The 18,887-nt window shown below is 44.9% G+C and overlaps 1 protein-coding gene and 1 pseudogene across 1 annotated transcript; both read left to right on the forward strand.

Annotated features, from left to right (window-relative positions):
* Positions 1-21: 21 nt before the first annotated feature.
* On the forward strand, positions 22-13,689 carry PIGP (phosphatidylinositol glycan anchor biosynthesis class P). The gene is made up of 7 exons (XM_088023903.1): positions 22-99; positions 727-830; positions 6,802-6,874; positions 7,419-7,537; positions 8,837-9,073; positions 11,530-11,765; positions 12,265-13,689. Exons 2-5 carry the CDS (start codon positions 749-751, stop codon positions 8,947-8,949), a joined length of 387 nt encoding a protein of 128 aa, XP_087880029.1. The 5' UTR covers positions 22-99; positions 727-748; the 3' UTR covers positions 8,950-9,073; positions 11,530-11,765; positions 12,265-13,689.
* LOC148164969 (small ribosomal subunit protein uS17 pseudogene) lies at positions 12,281-13,689 on the forward strand (annotated as a pseudogene).
* Positions 13,690-18,887: the final 5,198 nt, after the last annotated feature.

An 18,887-nucleotide genomic window follows, 5' to 3' on the forward strand; every position in this document is an offset into this window, starting at 1 on the left:
CACATGCGCAGCCGTGCAGCCCCGCCCTCTTCCGCGGCGGCGAGCGGAGCGATCAGGCAGTTCCCGGCGCTCGCGCGCTCCGGGACGGCAAGGGTCGCGGTACGCATGCGCCTGCGCCTGGGCGGGAGCGGAGGGGGCGGCCAAGGGGGCGACTTAGAGACTCGGCCTTTTCTTTAGTTCTTCCCTTTCTCGCCCCCGCGGAGGCTTTCTGGAAGGGGCCTGCGCGGGGGATTTGGAGCTGAAGTGGCCGAGCTGTCAGGAGGGTCCTGGGTGAGCGCTTCGAGGCCCCAAGGTCAAGGGCCTCCCCCACCCCCCAACCCTTGAATAGGAAACTGAAGCTCCCGCGAGAGGGCAGGGCCGGGTCCTGGGCGCCGTGGCCCAGACCTGGGGAGGCGCGCGTTCCCCGAGCCCCGCCCTGCCAAGCCCTTTCCGCGGGGGAGGCGAATCCTGCAGGGCAGGGGCGGCGTCCGTACTTGCCGTGCTCTCCCCTCCCTTCCGCTGCAGGGTGCGCGCGCTCTGGCATGTGCGCGCGCACGCGAGGTCTGGGGCTCGTTCGCGCGTGCAAGCGGTGTGTGTTGGAGGTGTGTGCACAGGGTGGCGATGTGCATTGGTTTAGGCTAGGAAAAAAACTACAAAGGCTGTGCCCATAGCAGAGCGACGAGGCTACAACAGACCAGTGATGAAGGGGAGTAAATCACGGACGATGATTGTGTTTCTTTCCCACAGATTGTCTAAAGCCACAGGGAAAATGGTGGAAAATTCACCGTCTCCATTGCCAGAAAGAGCGATTTATGGCTTTGTTCTTTTCTTAAGCTCCCAGTTTGGCTTCAGTAAGTACTTTCCTGATGGATGGCCAGGGCCTCTTTTCTGGTGTTCAAGGACAAGAATATTACTGCATTTGTTCTTAGAATGTGCACATATGAGCTGTGATTGTTTCTACTTATGCCTCTTTCTAGGAAAACCTGAAGGGAACTTGTGTTTGGTATTTCATATGCCCGACACTAGTGTAAATAATCTCAACAAATATTTATACAGCACCAGACAGCAAAGTGAATAAAACCTGGTCCCTGTGGTCATAGTCTTCTGGACGAAACAGACAAAGGAATCTACAATTAACCGTGAAAAGAGGCATGAGAACCCAGTAGAGAAACATGAAATCAGACTGGGAAACAGGGTTAGCTTTCTCCCCGACAATAAGAAGGAAGGCAGTAAGAAGGAAGATGTGGGAAGGTTTTGAATGAAAGGTTTAGAGTGAGTAAGTTGGTGCAGGTGCAGCCTGTAGGAGCCAGGAAGCCAAGAGAATTAGGCTGGAGAAGTCATGTGCACTTTAGAGTCTTAGATCTGGCTTAGTTCCTGGAAGACCCTGTTTTAGATAAGGAAACCAGTGCTCACTGAGACACTACTGTGCCCAGGGTCACACAGCAGGCCCCACATCTCTCCTCCAAAGGATGTCAGAATTAAAAGGAATACAACAGGGAAAAAACTGGGTGGCCCCATCCAACTTTTTGGAATTTCGTGGAAACCAGGGAAGTGAGGGAGTGGTAGTGTCTCTGAACCCTGACTGCATTGGTACAACCAACCATTCTGTTGGCAAGGGTAGTGTATGGAGTAAAGAAGTTGTGACTTGAATTCAAATCTTGACTCTTCGAGGGACTAGCTCTGTCACCTGGCACCATTTGCCCATGCTCTTGAACCTTCAGGTTCTTCATCTGTAAAAGGGTGGTGTTAATGTTTATTGAATGCTTATTATGTGCAAGACAGTCCTGTGTGGTAGGTATTGTTATTACTATCCTCATTTTACAGATGACGATCCAGAGGCATGGGGTTTTAGGAATGTGCCCAGGGTACCCAGCCAGAAACTGATAGAGCTGGAATTTGAACCCAGACACTGGGTTGACTTCACTGTGCTGCCCTTTAGAGCTGTTGTGAGGATTAATTGCTTGATTCATGCAAAGTGCTTAAAACAATACAAAAGATTGATAAGTACTCAATAAATGTTGGCTGCTATTTCAGTGTTACCATTGTTTAAATCCCTGTTCTGTAGGGTATTTGAAAGATTAGAAACTATATGAATAAATAAAGGCAATGACTTTAATACTTAAATCCAGTAACACCCACTATTTTTAACCTTTTGAGGAACCACCATACTGTTTTCCAGAGTGGCTGCACCAGTTTGCATTCCCACCAACAGTGCAAGAGGGCTCCCCTTTCTCCATGTCGTCGCCAACACCTGTTGTGTCTTGTGTTGTTAATTTTAGCCATTCTGACAGGTGGGAGGTGGTATCTCATTATAGTTTTGATTTGTATTTCCCTGATGTTGAGTGATGTTGAGCATCTTTTTACATGTCTATTGGCCATCTGTAGCCTTCTTTGGAAAAATGTCTTCTGCCCATTTTTTAAATTGGGTTATTTGTTTTTCGGGTGTTGAGTTCTATCAGTTCTTTTTATGTTTTCGATACTAACCCTTTACCAGATATGTCATTTGCAAATGTCTTCTCCCATTCAGTAGGTTGCCTTTTAGTTTTGGGGTTTTTTTAAGATTTTATTTTATTTATTTGACAGAGAGAGACGCAGCGAGAGAGGGAACACAAGCAGGGGGAGTGGGAGAGGGAGAAGCAGGCTTCCCGCTGAGCAGGGCACCCGATGCGGAGCTCGATCCCAGGATGCTGGGATCAGGACCTGAGCCGAAGGCAGACACTTAACCGACTGAGCCACCCAGGCGCCCCTGCCTTTTAGTTTTGTTGATTGTTTCCTTCACTGTGCAGAAACTTTTTATTTTGATGACGTCCAATACTTTATTTCTGCTTTTGTTTCCCTGGCCTCTGGAGACATATCTAGTAAGAAGTAGTTATGGCCCACAACCAAAAGTTAATGCTACAAATTTTTGAGTGCTTACCACATGCTAGGCACTGATATAGGCAAAGGAGGAGCAAAATATTTAAAAATGTCCTGCTCTCAGAGGGTTTTCATTCTCGTAGGAGGAGATAGCTAATGAACAAATTAAATAAGTAATATATATATGATAACATGTACCATGGGGAAAAATTAAAGGAGGATAAGGAACGGGAGGCGGTTGCTGTTTTAAAGACAGCAGTCTGGAAGTGCCTCACTGAGAGATGAGATTTAATCACAGACATGAAAAGTGCAAGTTAGCCATGGAGCAGTCTGGGGAAAGGGCTTCCCAGACAGAGAATGGACGGTACAGAAGCCTTTAGAAGAGCATGCCTGTGGATTCAAGGAACAGGTGGAGGTCAGTAAGGTTGAAGTCTGAGAAGGTGAGGCAAGAAGTAGTAGGATAGAGGTCAGAGACCATATGTAGCAGTTATGATAAAACTAGGTAGTGGGTGCAGGAGGGTTGCAGGATTCTCTCTCCATTTAAATATTTACTGAATTTTTTTGAAAACAAGGCAGCTTTCTTAGTCTGCTCAGGCCGCTGTAACAAAATGCCGTAGACTGGGAGGCTTAAACAATAGACATTTCTCATGGTTCTGGAAGCTGGGAAGTGTAAGGTCAGGGTGCCAGCATGGTTGGGTTCTTGGTGAAGGTTCTTGCAAACCTTCTTCCTGGTTTGCAGACAACCACCTTCTTGCTGTGTCCTTACATAGTAGAGAGAGAGTAAAAGGAAGCTCTGGTCTCTGACTTTCCTTAGACGGGCACTAATCTTGTCATGCGGCCCCACCCTCATGACCTTCTCTAAACCTAACTACCTCCCAAAGGCCCTACCTCCAAATACCACCACACCGGGGATTCGAGCTTCAACATATGAATTTGGGGGACATGCAAACACTCGGTTCATAACAGTAATTATGGATTTTGATGAAAGCTTTGAAGGAAATAGAAGGAAGTGATAGGGAGTAAGGAGAGTGTGGTAGGTGGGACATAGTTGGAGTATCAGGTGATGGGGAATGCCTCATTTAAGAAGGTAATATTTGAGCTAAGACATGATGGAAGAGAAGGAGTCATCCATTGAAAGAGTCAAAGGAAGAACATTCTGGGCAGACAGCACTCACTGTAAGTGCAGTGGCCCTGAGACACTGTCTGGAGCTAGAGCATAGTGCACCAGGACTAGAAGTCGGAGAAGTGGGCAGAACATTTAAGTCCTTGCAAGCCATGGTAAGGAGTTTGGATTTTATTCTAAAGGTATTTAGTTTATTCTAAGGGTTTGGGCAAGTCAAGTGATCTGGTCAAATTTATATTTTTGGAAGATCATTCGTTGCTGTGTGGAAAAGGACTGCTCGGATATTCTGTCCTCAGGCTTGAAAAAAAAAATTCTTTTTGACAGAGCAGGGGAGGTGCAGAGGGAGAGAATCTGAAGCAGGCTCCACACCCAGCGAGGAGCCAATCCCACCACCCTGAGATCATGATCTGAGCCTAAATCAGGAGGCAGATGCTTAACCTGCTGAGCCCCCCAGGCGCCCCAAGGCTTGAAATTTCTAGACACCCGCTCTAAAAACCTGGGAGCTGTTCTTCACTTAACAGTCTTTCTCCTCCTAACTCTTTCCTCCGCTCCTGCCACTGAATCTGGCAGGCTTCTTACTGTCTCTGCCACAGATACGTCCTGCACACAACCATCCCAGCTCTCTTTGGATCACGGCAGGGAACACCATTTTCTCTTATTTACTTCTGTCCTCGTTCATAGGCCCCAACCGTATATCTTTTTAATCTGGCTAATCCCCTGACTCCTCTGCTTAAAACCTCTGGTTGGGGTAGGAATGGTTATTTCTCTTTGTAGTTTGCTGTGTCTTTAAAGTTAAAAACAAACAAAATACCTAGTTCTCCCCATTGCCTGGAGCATAAAGTCCAAGTTCCTTGTACAACATATTTCATGATCTGGGCCCTGTTTGCATTTCCAGCTTTATTTCTCAGCATTCACAGCCTCACGCTTTATGCCCCATTCACTCTAAACCACTTAAAGTTACCCCCAGATACATCACATCCCTCCTCACTTGTGTGTTTTTACTAATGCTCTTGCTGCTGCCCGAAACCCTAGTATGAGCACACTGTCTGGGTTCACATTCCAGCCCAGTAACTTTTAGTGTAAGATCCCAAGCAAGTTACTTAAATTCCCTACGCCTTGATTTTTTCAAATCTGTGGATCAGGGATAATAATAGCATGCATCCCAAAGGGTTTGGAAGGGGTCGAATAAGCGAATGCATGGGAAGTTCCTGCCACTACATTTGAGTCATTTCTGTCTCGTACACTAGTTTGTGAGAATAGGGTCTGTGTCTTATTTCTATATGGCCTTAACTTTTACATAGTGCCTGGCATATAGTAGGTGTTCAGTAAATGCTCATTCATTGAATTAATTAAAGTCAATCACTTCCATTTATGAATTTATATTATGTTTTCCCGCTCTTTGTATTTCATTCATCTTAAAAACTATCACAAGCTGCAAGCCTGTCCCATGCCACCTTTTCTCTCTACCATCTAGTCACACCAGATCCCTCACGTTCTCTCTGTGGATCATGGCAGCGAACACCATTTTCTCATATTTCCTTCCTTCCTCATCTGCAGGCCCCAGACATATACATTTTTAATCTGGCTAATCCCCTACTGCTTATTTAGGTCCCAGTTTAGTCACTTCCTCCACGAAATCTTTCCTGACCATTAACATCACCTCTATCAGCACTAGAGTGGGCTAAGATCCTTCTTATGTGCTCCTGTGTCACCTTTTATTACACATTCGCACTTACCACAGTGTAATGAAAATATCAGTTTACTCTCTTCCCCTCCCCTAGATTTTAAACTTGGGAAGGCCAGAGACCATGTCTTTTGGATTCACCACTGTTTCTCCCGCTCCTGATGTAGAATATGAATCCTTCAACATCACTGATACAGATAGTTTGAAATTTGTCTGTGCCCCTTACCTTGGGCAGAGGATGTAACATTTCAAAGATTTCATTTACTACTCTGTAGAAATGGCGTACATATCATAGGATTGTTTTAAGGATTAAATTAAATAATGCATGTGAAACGCTTTGAAGTGTGCTTAGCCCACAGTGAGTGCTTGGAGGTTAGCTGTTGTTTTTACAAATTAACAATAAAGGGTTCCACAAAGACTGGACTTGAGGGAAGTAAGATTGTATTCTGGGAGATGAGGCAGAAGCCCATCTTGAGGTGGATCAGAACAAGGGTAGATAAATTCACCTTTAAACAACCAGTGTCTATAATCATTTCAACCCTGTGGGAATGAAGTGTTGAATAGCTACTATATATGAAGCAAATTGCTAGGTGCTATAAGGATCCCAGTAATTGCTAAGATGTGATTTCTGCCCTTAAATTGCTTAAACTACAGTATGAGAGTTAAGACGTGTTTTAGAAAAAAGACTAACGGGGGAAACGGAATTGTTTAAGTTCTAGAGATCATTTCACAGCAATGCAAATATACTATAAGTGTCATAAATATAATTATAAGAATGATAGAAATAAGGAGCTGGGAGATTAAAAGGAAAGAAAACTCAATTCTGAGGTGATCAGGGAATCTTCAAAGAGCTTTTTGGTTTTTGTTTGTTGTTGTTTAAATATTTATTTTAGAGAGGGCTCGAGAGAGCGCGCATGAGCAGGAGGGTCAGAGGGAGAGGGGTAGGGAGAGAGAGAATCTTAAGTAGACTCTTTGGTGAGCACAGAACCTGACAGGGCTCCATCCCACAACCCTGAGATCATGACAGTCTCAATCAAGAATTGGACGCTTAACTGACTGAGCCACCAGGCGCACCAGGAGCTTATTGTTTTATCTGAACCTTGATAAACTAGATGCATGCCTTACTGCTCTCTTTTCTTGTTTTTGTTCCTCTCTGCAGTCCTGTATCTCGTGTGGGCATTTATTCCTGAATCTTGGCTAAACTCCTTGGGATTAACCTATTGGCCTCAAAAGTAAGTTTAATGTTTTTCTTAAATAAAAATGTATTAATACTGTTTTTAAGGATCATAGTTTTTCCTTGAGACTACCCAAATCGTAAATATTTATCCTCTTAAGATCCATAAATAGCCATATAGAAATTTAAAGCTTTTCAGAGGTCGTTATTAATACACCTCTAATTCAAGATGGCGGGATGAACACACATTATTGTCTCCATTTCCTCCTAACATCTTGCTAAGATAACACTATACAAGAGAAATGTTTAAGGTGTAAACCCACAGGAACAAATAATGGGATAGCAGATAAGAAGTATCTGAAGAATTCAAGGAAATGGATTGCAGACAGGTGAGAGGTAATAGTCTGCACTTTTTCCATGGTGCTACGGTAGGGAACGATGCAGGATTGCAGCTTTTCATTACAGGCCTTGTAGAACGATTTGACTGTCTTTTATATACATGTATTATTTTAATAAAAAAATCAGATTTAAAAAGCATGTTAACTCGGTGATGGACTCTTGAGAACGATGACTTTATAGCAGTTTAATATTTTCTTCTACAGATACTGGGCAATTGCATTGCCCGTCTACTTCCTCATTACTATAGTAGTTGGTTATGTACTCTTATTTGGAATAAACATGATGAGTACCTCTCCACTCAACTCCATTCATACAGTCACAGGTAAATGTATATCAAACGGAAGTGCGGGGGGATGGAAGAGCAAGGTGTTAGCTGTTTTATCAAGAAAAGCAACCCAGAATAGGCTGTAGTAGGTGACACATGTCAGCACAAGAAAAAGAACCTAGGAGAAATAAATACAAAGTGATATCAGAGGATATGTTTATGTGGCAGAAATAAATTCTGATGAATATGCTATTTATAGCACCAGTCAGCAGGTGTATTTTCCCATAAAGACCACAAGTATATAATATGTTTCTTAGCAACTGTGCCTGAGAAAAACATTTTATCCTAAACGGGCAGTGTTGATCAAACAATGGCAAATAGGTCCATGCAGACCTTGTTCAGTAGAGGGATTTGAGAGTGTGCATGCTCCTCAGGATCCTTGTATACACCTGACCCCAATTGTGTAGATAGAAGAGCCACGGCATGTTTTTGTAGTTTTTTTTTTTAATTCCCCTGAGTCTAAAGATTAAAATAAATTCCTGACCTTGCTTAGATTCTAGGAAGTGAAGGGGTTTTTTAAGTTGCTTGGTATGAATTTTTTTTTTAACTTTTCAAAGCCTTTTTTTCATGAGCCTATATAATGTATTTTGAAAACCAGTTCTAGTATTTTTATATTTCTTTCTGATAAGCTACTGTATTCCCTGTCTTCTTGCCTAAAATTACAGCAAATAGACAATTCGTGCAATGAGGGCACATTGTTAAGTTTGCATGAATGATTGTACCAAATGATTTAATAGTTTGAGGGTGTCGGATTAAATATATTTACTAAGCCTTCATATAACTCTGTCCCTATGAGAAATGTGCAGATGGGACTTTAATCATCATTGTACAGTTGAATGAATGAAATATTTCTTATCCTAGAGATGCAGAAAGTACCTTCCTGATTTTTATTCTAATTGGGACATTTCTTCTAAAGAGAGAATTTAAGTAGTCTTAACTTAAGAAGTCTTTTAATTATGTTAAACATGGTATTTGTCATTATGCAAATATTAGCCTAGTAAACTATGCAGTGGATCTCCGTAAACCACAGAAATGGTAGAAGAGGGGCTCCTGGGTGGCTCAGTCAGTTAAGTGTCTGCCTTCAGCTCCCGGTCATGATCCCAGGCTACTGGGATTGAGCCCCGCATCAGCCTCCCTGCTTTGCGGGAAGCCTGCTTCTCCCTTTCCCACTCCCCCTGCTTGTGTTCCCTCTCTCACTGTGTCTCTCTCTGTCAAATAAATAAATAAATTTTTTAAAAAAAGAAATGGTAGAAGAAATTGTTTGGGTAAACAGAGCTTTTTGTCCTCTTCTTACAGATAACTATGCTAAAAATCAACAGCAGAAGAAATACCAAGAAGAGGCCATCCCAGCATTAAGAGATATTCCTATTAGTGAAGTAAACCAAATGTTCTTCCTGGCAACTAAATAACTTTATGCCAAAAACTAAATTGTATGGAGACTAACACCGAGCGTTTACTATAATTTTTTATATAATAATTTTGACCATAATTATTTTGACTCTCTCTCGTACCCAGTATTGAAATGTAAACAAAGTAAGTTGATTCTTTTAGATTAAGTTATATTAATATTATAAAAGTTCTTGAGTATTAGTTATTAATGAACAGAATAAATAAAATACTGCATTACCATATAGCAGACTTGTTAAAAAAATAAGTATCAGTAAAAACAAGAAGTCCCTCCAGAGAAGCATTCATGTTATGATTTTTAAATGGCAATTTTGTCCTTCCTGCTGTTTTTTTCTTAGAGGCCCAGAATTCAAACTCTTAGATTTGGGAGAAGGGTACATTGAATTTGTGTGTTCTTGCATCATATTTGTGTCTAAGAAAGAAACATTTGTTGAGTACTTACTACATACCAGGTATTTTTCTAGATGTAGCAATGATAAGATTCTTTCTGAAAGAGCCTACATTTCAGAAGCAGATTGAGACAGACTAAGCAAATATTATTTGATGAGTGCTATGCAGAGAATTAAGATAGCATAATGTTCTAGAAAGTAAAGGGATGACTACTTTAGCTTGGGTGGTCCTGGAAGGCTGTTGAGAGAGAGACAGTTGAGGTTGAAATTTGATTAGCAAAAGACAGGAGCCCATCAGAAGGATTGGGAATGTGGGAGAGCTTGCAGGTAAGAAGCAGCCGGGGGCAGAGACCTCCAGGTGGGAGGGAGGTCAGTGTGGACAGAAGGCCAGCAGGGGGCCTCGAGCACACTGCCCCCGGGAGTGTGGTCTGAGGGGAGCCTAGAGAGGCGCAGCACCACCGCACTGCCGCAGGGGGCTTTGTACGCCAGCATGGGAAGTCTGGAATTAAGTGTCAGTGTGATGAGTTGGAGGCCCTTTAGATTCTGAGTTAGAGGGAGGCTTTAAGGAAAGGCATGACCTGGCCCAGTGCATGTCTTGAAAAAGTTGCTCAGGCTGGTGGATAGAGGATGGATTCAGGAGGAAGAGTTGGGGATGGGGCAGGAGTATGTATGTAAGGGGGGCGCTCTAAGTGGTGGCAGTGGTGCTAGGGATGGGCGGGTCTCTCTGCAGCCTTGGTCGGAGACACAGCTGATGGACAGGGTTGTGTGTATCTGGTTGTGCGGAGTGGGTGGCTGCTGAGAGAAGTTGTGATTGAGGGGCATTCCTGGGGTCTCGGGATCGATGAGCTGAGTAGATGGTTATGCCTTTTACTGAATTAGACAGTATTTGGGGAAGTTGAGGGGGTTGGAGGTTTCAGTATATGAATTCGTTTGAGTGACTGCTCCTTGTTAATATCTAGTTGTGTCCATGTGAGATTGAGAAGCTTGGATAGAAATAAGTTTTAAAAACAAACCATATGGGGTGCCTGGGTGGCTCAGTTGTTAGGCATCTGCCTTCGGCTCAGGTCATGATCTCGGGGTCCTGGGGTCGAGCCCCGCATTGGGCTCCCTGCTCCGCGGGAAGCCTGCTTCTCCCTCTCCGTCTGCCTGCAGCTTTCCCTGCCTGTGCTCTCTCTGTCAAATAAATAAATAAAAAATCTTTAAAAACAAAAAAAAACTAAACAAAAACAAACCATAGGTAACTTAGCAAGAGTGTACTAACAGTTGGCCAATGAGACCAAATCTCAACTCCTCAAGCATTCGAGGCCTTCTAACCTTTGACACCCAAAGTCTCTGTACAGGAATGGAGCCACACATTTTTGTGCAAATTTAACTATACCTCCTGTAAAAAGAAAAAGAAACTATTAATTTTAAATAATTGAGAAAACTAGGGTTTCCATTTTTCATAACCATATCCCCGCCTTGTAAGCATAAGACAGGTGACATGAATCTGCTATTTCTAGTCTGTCGTTTGTCCCAGCTCCTGTATTTCTAGGGTAAGAGCATGTCCCCACACTTCAGTTTGAGAGGACCGGTTGGCTCCATCCAGGGTAGAATGGTAAATAAAAAATATGTTTATACAGTGGAAAACTGGGGCACCTGGGTGGCTCAGTCGTTAAGTGTCTGCCTTCGGCTCAGGTCATGATCCCAGGGTCCTGGGATCCAGTCCCTCATCAGGCTCCCTGCTCCGCAGGAAGCCTGCTTCTCCCTCTCCCACTCCCCCTGCTTGTGTTCCCTCTCTCGCTGTGTTTCTCTCTGTCAAATAAGTAAACAAAATCTTTAAAAAATAAATAAAATATACAGTGGAAAACCACACAGCCATGCAAACAAGAACAAATCACTGCTCTACCTAACAGCATGAATGAATATCACACACACATGTTGGGGAGAAAAACAGACATAAAAGAACATATAGTGTAAAATTCCATTTATATGAAACTCAAAATCAGGAAAAACAAACCTTTGGTGATAACTATACAATAGCAGTATTAACCAGGAGAGGCACGAGGGAACCTGTTGGGAGGTTAAAAATGCCCTGCATCTTGATCTGGGTTATAGTTACTTGGCTATAACAGAAGCATACTGTTAATATCACTTAACTTGTGCTTTTTAAAATTGAATCATAGTTGACATAACATACTGTCTTAATTTCAGGTGTACAAGGTCGCCGCTTGATATTTTTATACATTATGAAATGCTCACCACAATAGGACTAGTTACCATCTGTCACCATATAAAGTGATGACAGTGTTATTGACTCTATTCCCTGTGCTGGACCTTACATCCCTGTGGCTTATTTTGTAAGAAGTTTGTACCTCTTAATCACCTTTAGCTGTGCCACACATCCCCCCACCCAAGATCTGTGCCCTTGACGTAACATCAATAAAAAGGTAAAGAACGGTGCCTATGCCCCATCCCCAGAAATTTTAATTCACTGGTCTGGAGTGGGGCCCAAGGAGGGGTAGCTTTTAATGACTCCTGGACACTGAGCAACTTGCAGCCAGAACTGAGAACTGCCTGCCTTAATCCATTGGATTTAACAACCTGTGGTCAACCCGGGAGCAGCAGTTTCTTTGGAAGAACGGGTCCTTATCAGAGCAGTCCTTTCACCTTTGTGAGACTCCGTCCCAGATCAGCATCATCCCTTTGTATTCCCCTCAGGCCAATGATAGGCCTAAGAAGATTTTGAAATGGGTCAGAAAAGGCCCTTCACTCCAGTACCCCACCTAACCTCAGGCCTCCTATTAGCTTTTCATTCTGTTTCCCAACCACCGTGTTCTTAGAGCTCCTGAAATACTATGTCAGTGTTTCTCGGATTATGGGCTGCAATTCTTTCCAGGGTCTTGATCAGTTTAATGTAGCGATTCGCACCATTTTTTAAAATCTCAGGACCCCGGCCGGGAAGATGGCGGACATTCAGACTGAGCGCGCCTACCAAAAGCAACCAACCATCTTTCAAAATTAGAAGAGGGTCCTGCTTGGAGAAACTGGCAAGGAGAAGCTCCCGCGATACTACAAAAATATCGGTCTGGGCTTCAAGACGTCCAAGGAGGCCATTGAGGGCACCTACATTGACAAGAAATGCCCCTTTACTGGTAATGTCTCCATCCGAGGGCGGATTCTTTCTGGTGTGGTGACCAAGATGAAGATGCAGAGGACCATTGTCATCCGCCGAGACTACCTCCACTACATCCGAAAGTACAACCGCTTTGAGAAGCGCCACAAGAACATGTCTGTGCACCTGTCCCCCTGCTTCAGGGATGTCCAGATCGGCGACATCATCACAGTGGGTGAGTGCCGGCCCTTGAGCAAGACTGTGCGTTTCAACGTGCTCAAAGTCACAAAGGCTGCTGGCACCAAGAAACAGTTCCAGAAGTTCTGAGACGAGACATCTGTCCACACCCCTGAAGAAAATAAAGTTACTTTCCCCCCCCCAAAAAAAAAAATCTCAGGACCCCCTTACACTCATAAAGAGTGTTTCCACAAACTTTCATATATGTGGATTATATTTAGAAATTAAAATAGGAATTTTAAAAACATTTGTTTATAAATACGAAACCCATTATGCTTTATATATTTAAATAACATTTTATGAAAAATCACTATATTTTCTAAAACTTAGCGGCGAGACCAGTAGAATTGTTTCACATTTTTGCAAATCTCTTTAAATGTCTGGGTTACTGGAAGACAGCTGGGTTCTCCTGTCTGCTTCTGTATTCAGTCCGTGCCTCTGGAGAACCACTGCGCACTTGTGAGAGAATGAGAGCGGAAAAGAGAAGCAGCATCTTAATGGTTTTCTGAAATTGGTTTTGACCGTACAGACCCTCTGGAACAGGGTCTCCAGGCCACACTTTGAGAACCACTGCTTAGTGGGCCTCAACTAGACTGTGTGTGTGCGTGTGAACTAGCGTAGGATACAGTATTGCACTTGGTCAGGCTGAGTATCTTGATTGAACACCTCTTGTGCCCACTGCAGATCTTTCCCATTCGACCCCTTTCTCCAGCCACTGATGCCCTTTTGATTGGGTCCACACAGGTGCCACTCAACAGTGCACCCTGTGTGTGGGGGGTGGGGGGAATCAACACCCAAAGGACACTGTGGAACTCACTGTGGGGCAGGCATCCATCCCCCAACAAAGCCGATGTGAGCCGAATTCATTCAGCTTCGGAGGAGGTCTTGGGAGACTGAGCTGCGGTCACCATAGCAACGGTGGCCTCAGTACCGCATGCCTGCGTTGGCTCTTCCCAGTTTTGCTCCCTTGCTGCCCACTCCTTCCTAATGTCACTTTCCAAATAAACTGCCTACACACTCAAGCCTTTGTCGCAGGCTCTGCTTTCATGGGAACCCCAGCTGAGAGGTTTTTATTTTGTAAAAACTGTGCTTCAGTTACAGGGCCAGGATATGTAATGCATTTCCCTGCTGCATGTTCTAATTCAAGAAAAATGTTGGAAAGACACTGCGTTTTACAATAAGCCCAACTAATAGCATAAAATACCCCCCAAATGTCAGTAGTATAAAGTTTCCAATTTTGCCAAAACCCCCTCCAGTAATTAGATTTCTCAACAAGAATTTCATTATGGAAGGCCAAATATGAAATCACCTAAATGAAAAGCCAAGAGAATTCAAATCCAAAATTCTTCCCTCCCTAATTTCTTGACCTTCCCTGTTTGAGCAGGATCTCAATCAGGAGCCTGGGTTTTCTCCAGAAACTGATGCCTAAGGTCTCATTAGAACAGGTGTCACTCCTTAAGCAAACTGACCCAACCCCAAATTTCTTCTATATCCCACTTTTTCAAGGAGTCAGTGGGACAACCAGTATATTACCAGCGCCAGGCCCACAGAACTTAGAAAACCCGAGTAAATCCAGTGCTACCACAGTTGTCCCAGACTCGCTACGGTGGACAGTGCAGATCCCCCCCACCTAGCCTGTCACTGCAGTGGAGACTGGATGGGATGTGGGGAAGGGGAGGCAAGAAAGAAGGGGTCCTTCTTGATTTGTCTTCCCGAGGTACAGGTCAGGCTGTGCCTGTTGTCAAGATCTCATTCAGAGAAAACTCAGTTGGCTTAACTGTGGCACTCTACTACTTCGGAATGGGCAGAAATTGACTTATCCCTAGGGGCACCTGGGTGACTCAAGTCGGTTAAGCATCTGACTCTTGATTTCGGTTCAGATCATGATCTCAGGGTTGTGAGATGGAGCCCTGCAATGGGCTCCACTGGGCATGGAGCCTGCTTAAGATTCTCCCCCCCTCCCCTGCTCGCTGATTCTCAAAAGAAATTTACTCACCCCACCTTTTCTAATTGGTCTAGGCCTAACCACAGTTCATTTTTCAAAAAACAGCACTTGGAGATAGCCACCAAATCAGAATGGAGCCACATAGAGGCAGTGGATGTCTCAGTGGTCACCTGTGTGGACTTATGACCAAGGACCAAATGTTCTCTCCCCCTCCCCCCTCCACTCCTCAGCACCATGTAAGACCCAAGGTGCCAGGAATACAGTGGAAGTCTCGGAACCCAAGGAGCCATGGAGTTTGAAGTGATGGTATTACAGAAAATAAGTTATAATTCTTGAGCAGATGCATTTGTGGACCAAGATTTATATCTTTCACATGGTCCAGGAGAAAAACTCTCTTTCTCCGATAATTCAATACCTGTCTCAGGCTATTTCGGCAAATCCAGTGTTCAAGCTCTGCTTGTATAGGTCACACTCACAGAGGGCCATATGGCCAGGGCTGGACGACGCCAGCCAAAGCCTCGCAGTGACTCAAATGTCACACTCCAGTCACGCCATAGTTGGCCAGGCCGGCCCACTTGTGTTACAAAGCCTGTTTATGTGGCCCCTGCGTATTAAAAGCAGCTGTGAGTCAGCCTGCACCAGCTGCTGCGGCTTCTTCAAGAGGCCCCCTCCTGCCCTCTGACACTGGTTTCCAGGACCCCCTTCTTTGACTATTCTCAATGAACCATGGGTGGGCATGCTCCGGGGTGAGCACAGCCACTCCTCACCACTATCCCATGAAGGACAAGCACCAGGGAGGAATTAAAATACAGAGTCCACTTTGTTACTGGTGAAGCCAGGTGTTCAAGTGCTGTGTAAAAATGAAGACCAAACCAAGCTTTCTTCCTTAAATCTGATCAGAGGAAGGCTGGGCCTGCAAATCTAGACTTGGCACAGCCATCTGCATGCACTAGAAGGCCCAGTGGTGCGCTGCCACCTGGGTGGTCCCGGCAGATAGCAGACAACCCACGGGTTACCATTTCTCACCGGTCCGATAAGTCACACCCCTCCCCATGGATGTTAGGGAGTGTGGGACAGAGTGCCGGAGTGTGGTCTCTAAACCTTCCCCAGGAAGACATAACTGTTTTAGTCACTGAGGCAGAAATACGAGGACAAAGACCATGATTTCCCTACACTGGCCACTTAGGTCATCTCCTGTTTTCTCCTGCTATAAACAATCAACAGAAATCTTTGTGGATAAGCTTTGTGAAGTTGTGTCCTTGGGCTAGGTTCCTGACTTTGGGATTGTTACAGGGTCAAAGGGCTTAAACATTTTTAAGACACTTAATATGTAATGTCAGACTGATCTTCAAAAAGGTTGTATCTATTAACACACTCCCTACAGTTCACTAACATTATACTGATGTGGTGGTTAATTTTATGTGTCAGCTTATCTGGGCTAATGGATGCCCAGACAACTGGTAAAACATTATTTCTGAATGCGTCTATGAGGGTGTTTCCAGAAGAGATTAGCATTTGAATCAGACTAGGTAAAGAAGATCTGCTCTGTCCAGTGTGGGTGGACATCCAATCCTTTGAGAGCCCGGAATAGAACGAAAAAGTGGAGGAAGGGTGAATGCTCTCTCTCTTCTTGAGCTGGGACATCCGTCTTCTGTCCTTGGACATCAGAGTTCCTGGTTCTCAGGCCTTTGGATTTGGACTGAATTATACAACGGGCTTTCCTGGTTCTCCAGCTTCCGAAGGACGGCAGATGGTGGCATATCGCAGGCCCCATAATCACAAAAGCCAACTCCCATGATAAATCTCTTCCGTATCTACGTGTATGCTATTAGTTCTGTTTCTCTGGAGAACCATGACTAATACAGCTGGGTATGAAGTGCTCCTCACTTCTGGAGTGTATGAAAAGTCACCATGTTCCATTTTTCCAAATATTACTAAACATGTTGTGATTTCCCACTGTCCACTGTTGACAGGAATTTCAGAATCATTCATTGGGGGGGTGGGGGGAGACTTCCTCACCCTCCCTTGGGCTGTTGACGCCTATGCTAGCCAAGCACAGGAGAGACCATCCTGGCGTTTAATCTGCCATGTTTATTGTCTCTGCCCGTGTGTCTTTTCCAGGCGCATTACCCCACCTCCTCCCTTGCCCTGCTCAGAGACTGCATCGGGCTCGTGAGGCTCGTGCTCAGTGTCCACAGACCACCCGCTGACCTTCCCTATTCAATGCCCCCCTCTCTGGGTGCTGCACGTTAACTCCCAGACCCCTAACCCTCTGTCCCTCTGTCCCTGTCGTGGGACACCCAGGCGTCAGTGCTGGGGTGGGCACCCACCCTGAGGCAGGGGCTTCTGCCTCCCCTAGTGTTCCATCTCTCAGCCTCCTCTGAAGTGGTTCCCCGCTTTCAATGAGGTACGCGGTGACCTGGAATAAAGCTCTCTCTCCCTCGCAGCAGGACAGTGTGACCTCAGTTCCTTCTGGGCAGTACACTGGATGGGGGGGTGGGGGGGGACAGTTTTGTAAAGTGCCTTTCAAGGAAGGATCACGCCCTGCTTCAGCCCTCCTCATTTCTGCTGCCTGGTGTGTGGATTTAATGACTGGAAGTCAAGGTGTCCCTTAGGCCATGCAGTGACCCTAGGAATGGAAGCCCCACAGCAGCAAGCAAAAGGATTGCAAGAGCCCGATGGGGCACCTGGATGGTTCAATCAGTTCAGCGTCTGCCTTCAGCTCTGGTCATCGTCTCAGGGGCCTGGGATTGAGCCCCACGTCGGGCTCTCTGCTCGGTGGGGAGTCTGCTTCTCCCTCTCACTCTATGCTCTCCTCTCTCTCAAGAAAAAGAAAGGAAGAAAGAGAAAGAAAGAAAGAAAGAAAAGAAAGAAAGAAAGAAAGAAAGAAAGAAAGAAAGAAAGAAAGAAAGAAAGAAAGAAAGAAAGAAAAAAAAAAAGAAAGAAAAGAGCGAGCCCAAATCCTGACATTGTAAATCCTGACATTGTACCAGACCTGGATGGCTTACCTCTGGACTTGGACCTAGAACTGTCCTTCTATCTTATTTCAGCCACTGTAATTTGGGGGTTGTCCAATCCCAGCCAAACCTAAGCCCAACAATACAGTTCCCTTCAGTGTTCAGGCACTAAGCCATCGTCTTTGTCCTGCTAATTGCCAGAATGGCCTTGGGTGTCTATTTTCAACTTTGAAGTGGCCAAGAACCACCAGGGGAGCTGTTAAAATGCAGGTTTCCAGCTTGGAAGGCCCTGGAATCTGCACTTTTAACAGACCTCCTTGAAGGCTATTGCAGGAAATAGGCCACGGACCACAGGTTGATAGTGGGCCTTGGAAACCACAAGCTTCGGCAAAGTCTCCTTGATCTGCACGGAAAGTTCTACTCACCGTTCTTCCTCCAGACAACACACACACAGCACCCCCTAAAAGAAACCTGGACCCTCTGTCAGTCTGTCCTTGCTCGTGTGGGAAGGGAAGACACTGATACTTTCTGTTGTTTTTCTATAGCAGCAAAAAATGAGCAAGCTGCCACAGTGTGGCTCTGTAAGCCACGCTTGTCCCACTTTTGCTAAAATAGTGAGTAAAGGACTGGCATGCAGTTTTAATCTGTACTTTTGAATGCCAGTAGGGTTCAATATTTTATACAAATAGTGAATACGTATACATTACAACGGCTAACTTCCAAGAAGCACAGTAAAAAGAGTAGGGCTTTGGCGTCAATGAGTCCTGAGTCCTAATCCCTGCTCTACCGCTTCCTGCCAGCGTGACCTTGGGCAGGTTACTTGACCACTCTGACCTTCAGTTTCTTCATCCGTCAAACAACACCCAGTTGATAGGTTATCGGGAAACAGGTTTGGCACACAGTAGGCCCTTAGGTTATGCTAATCATCATTGTATCTCATACTATTCCTCGTGGGGACCACTGCCTCGAATCTGTGCTGCTTTTCCACCAATTCTTATCATGTCTTACTTCCCTGGGGCTGCCATAACAGATCGCCTCAAATGTAGCGGCTTAAATCCACAGAAATGTATTGTCTCGCTGTTCTGGAGGTCAGGAGTCTGAAAGCAGTTTTCCTGGGCCAGAATCAAGGGGTCGGCAGGGTTGAGCCCCCTCCTGAGGCTCCGCGGGAGAATCCTTCCCTTGACTCATCCGCATTGTGGTGGCTGCTAGCATTCCTTGGTTTGCAACCCTATTACTCCGATCTCTGCCTCGGTGGCGCACAAGGTGTTGTGGACTGAATGTTTATGTCCCCCACAAATTCATCTGTTGAAATCCTAAC

This window comes from Eumetopias jubatus, unplaced genomic scaffold (assembly GCF_037043125.1).
Source record: "Eumetopias jubatus isolate StellerSeaLion01/CBP00866 unplaced genomic scaffold, mEumJub1_p1.0 scaffold_1, whole genome shotgun sequence".
Lineage (NCBI taxonomy): Eukaryota > Metazoa > Chordata > Mammalia > Carnivora > Otariidae > Eumetopias > Eumetopias jubatus.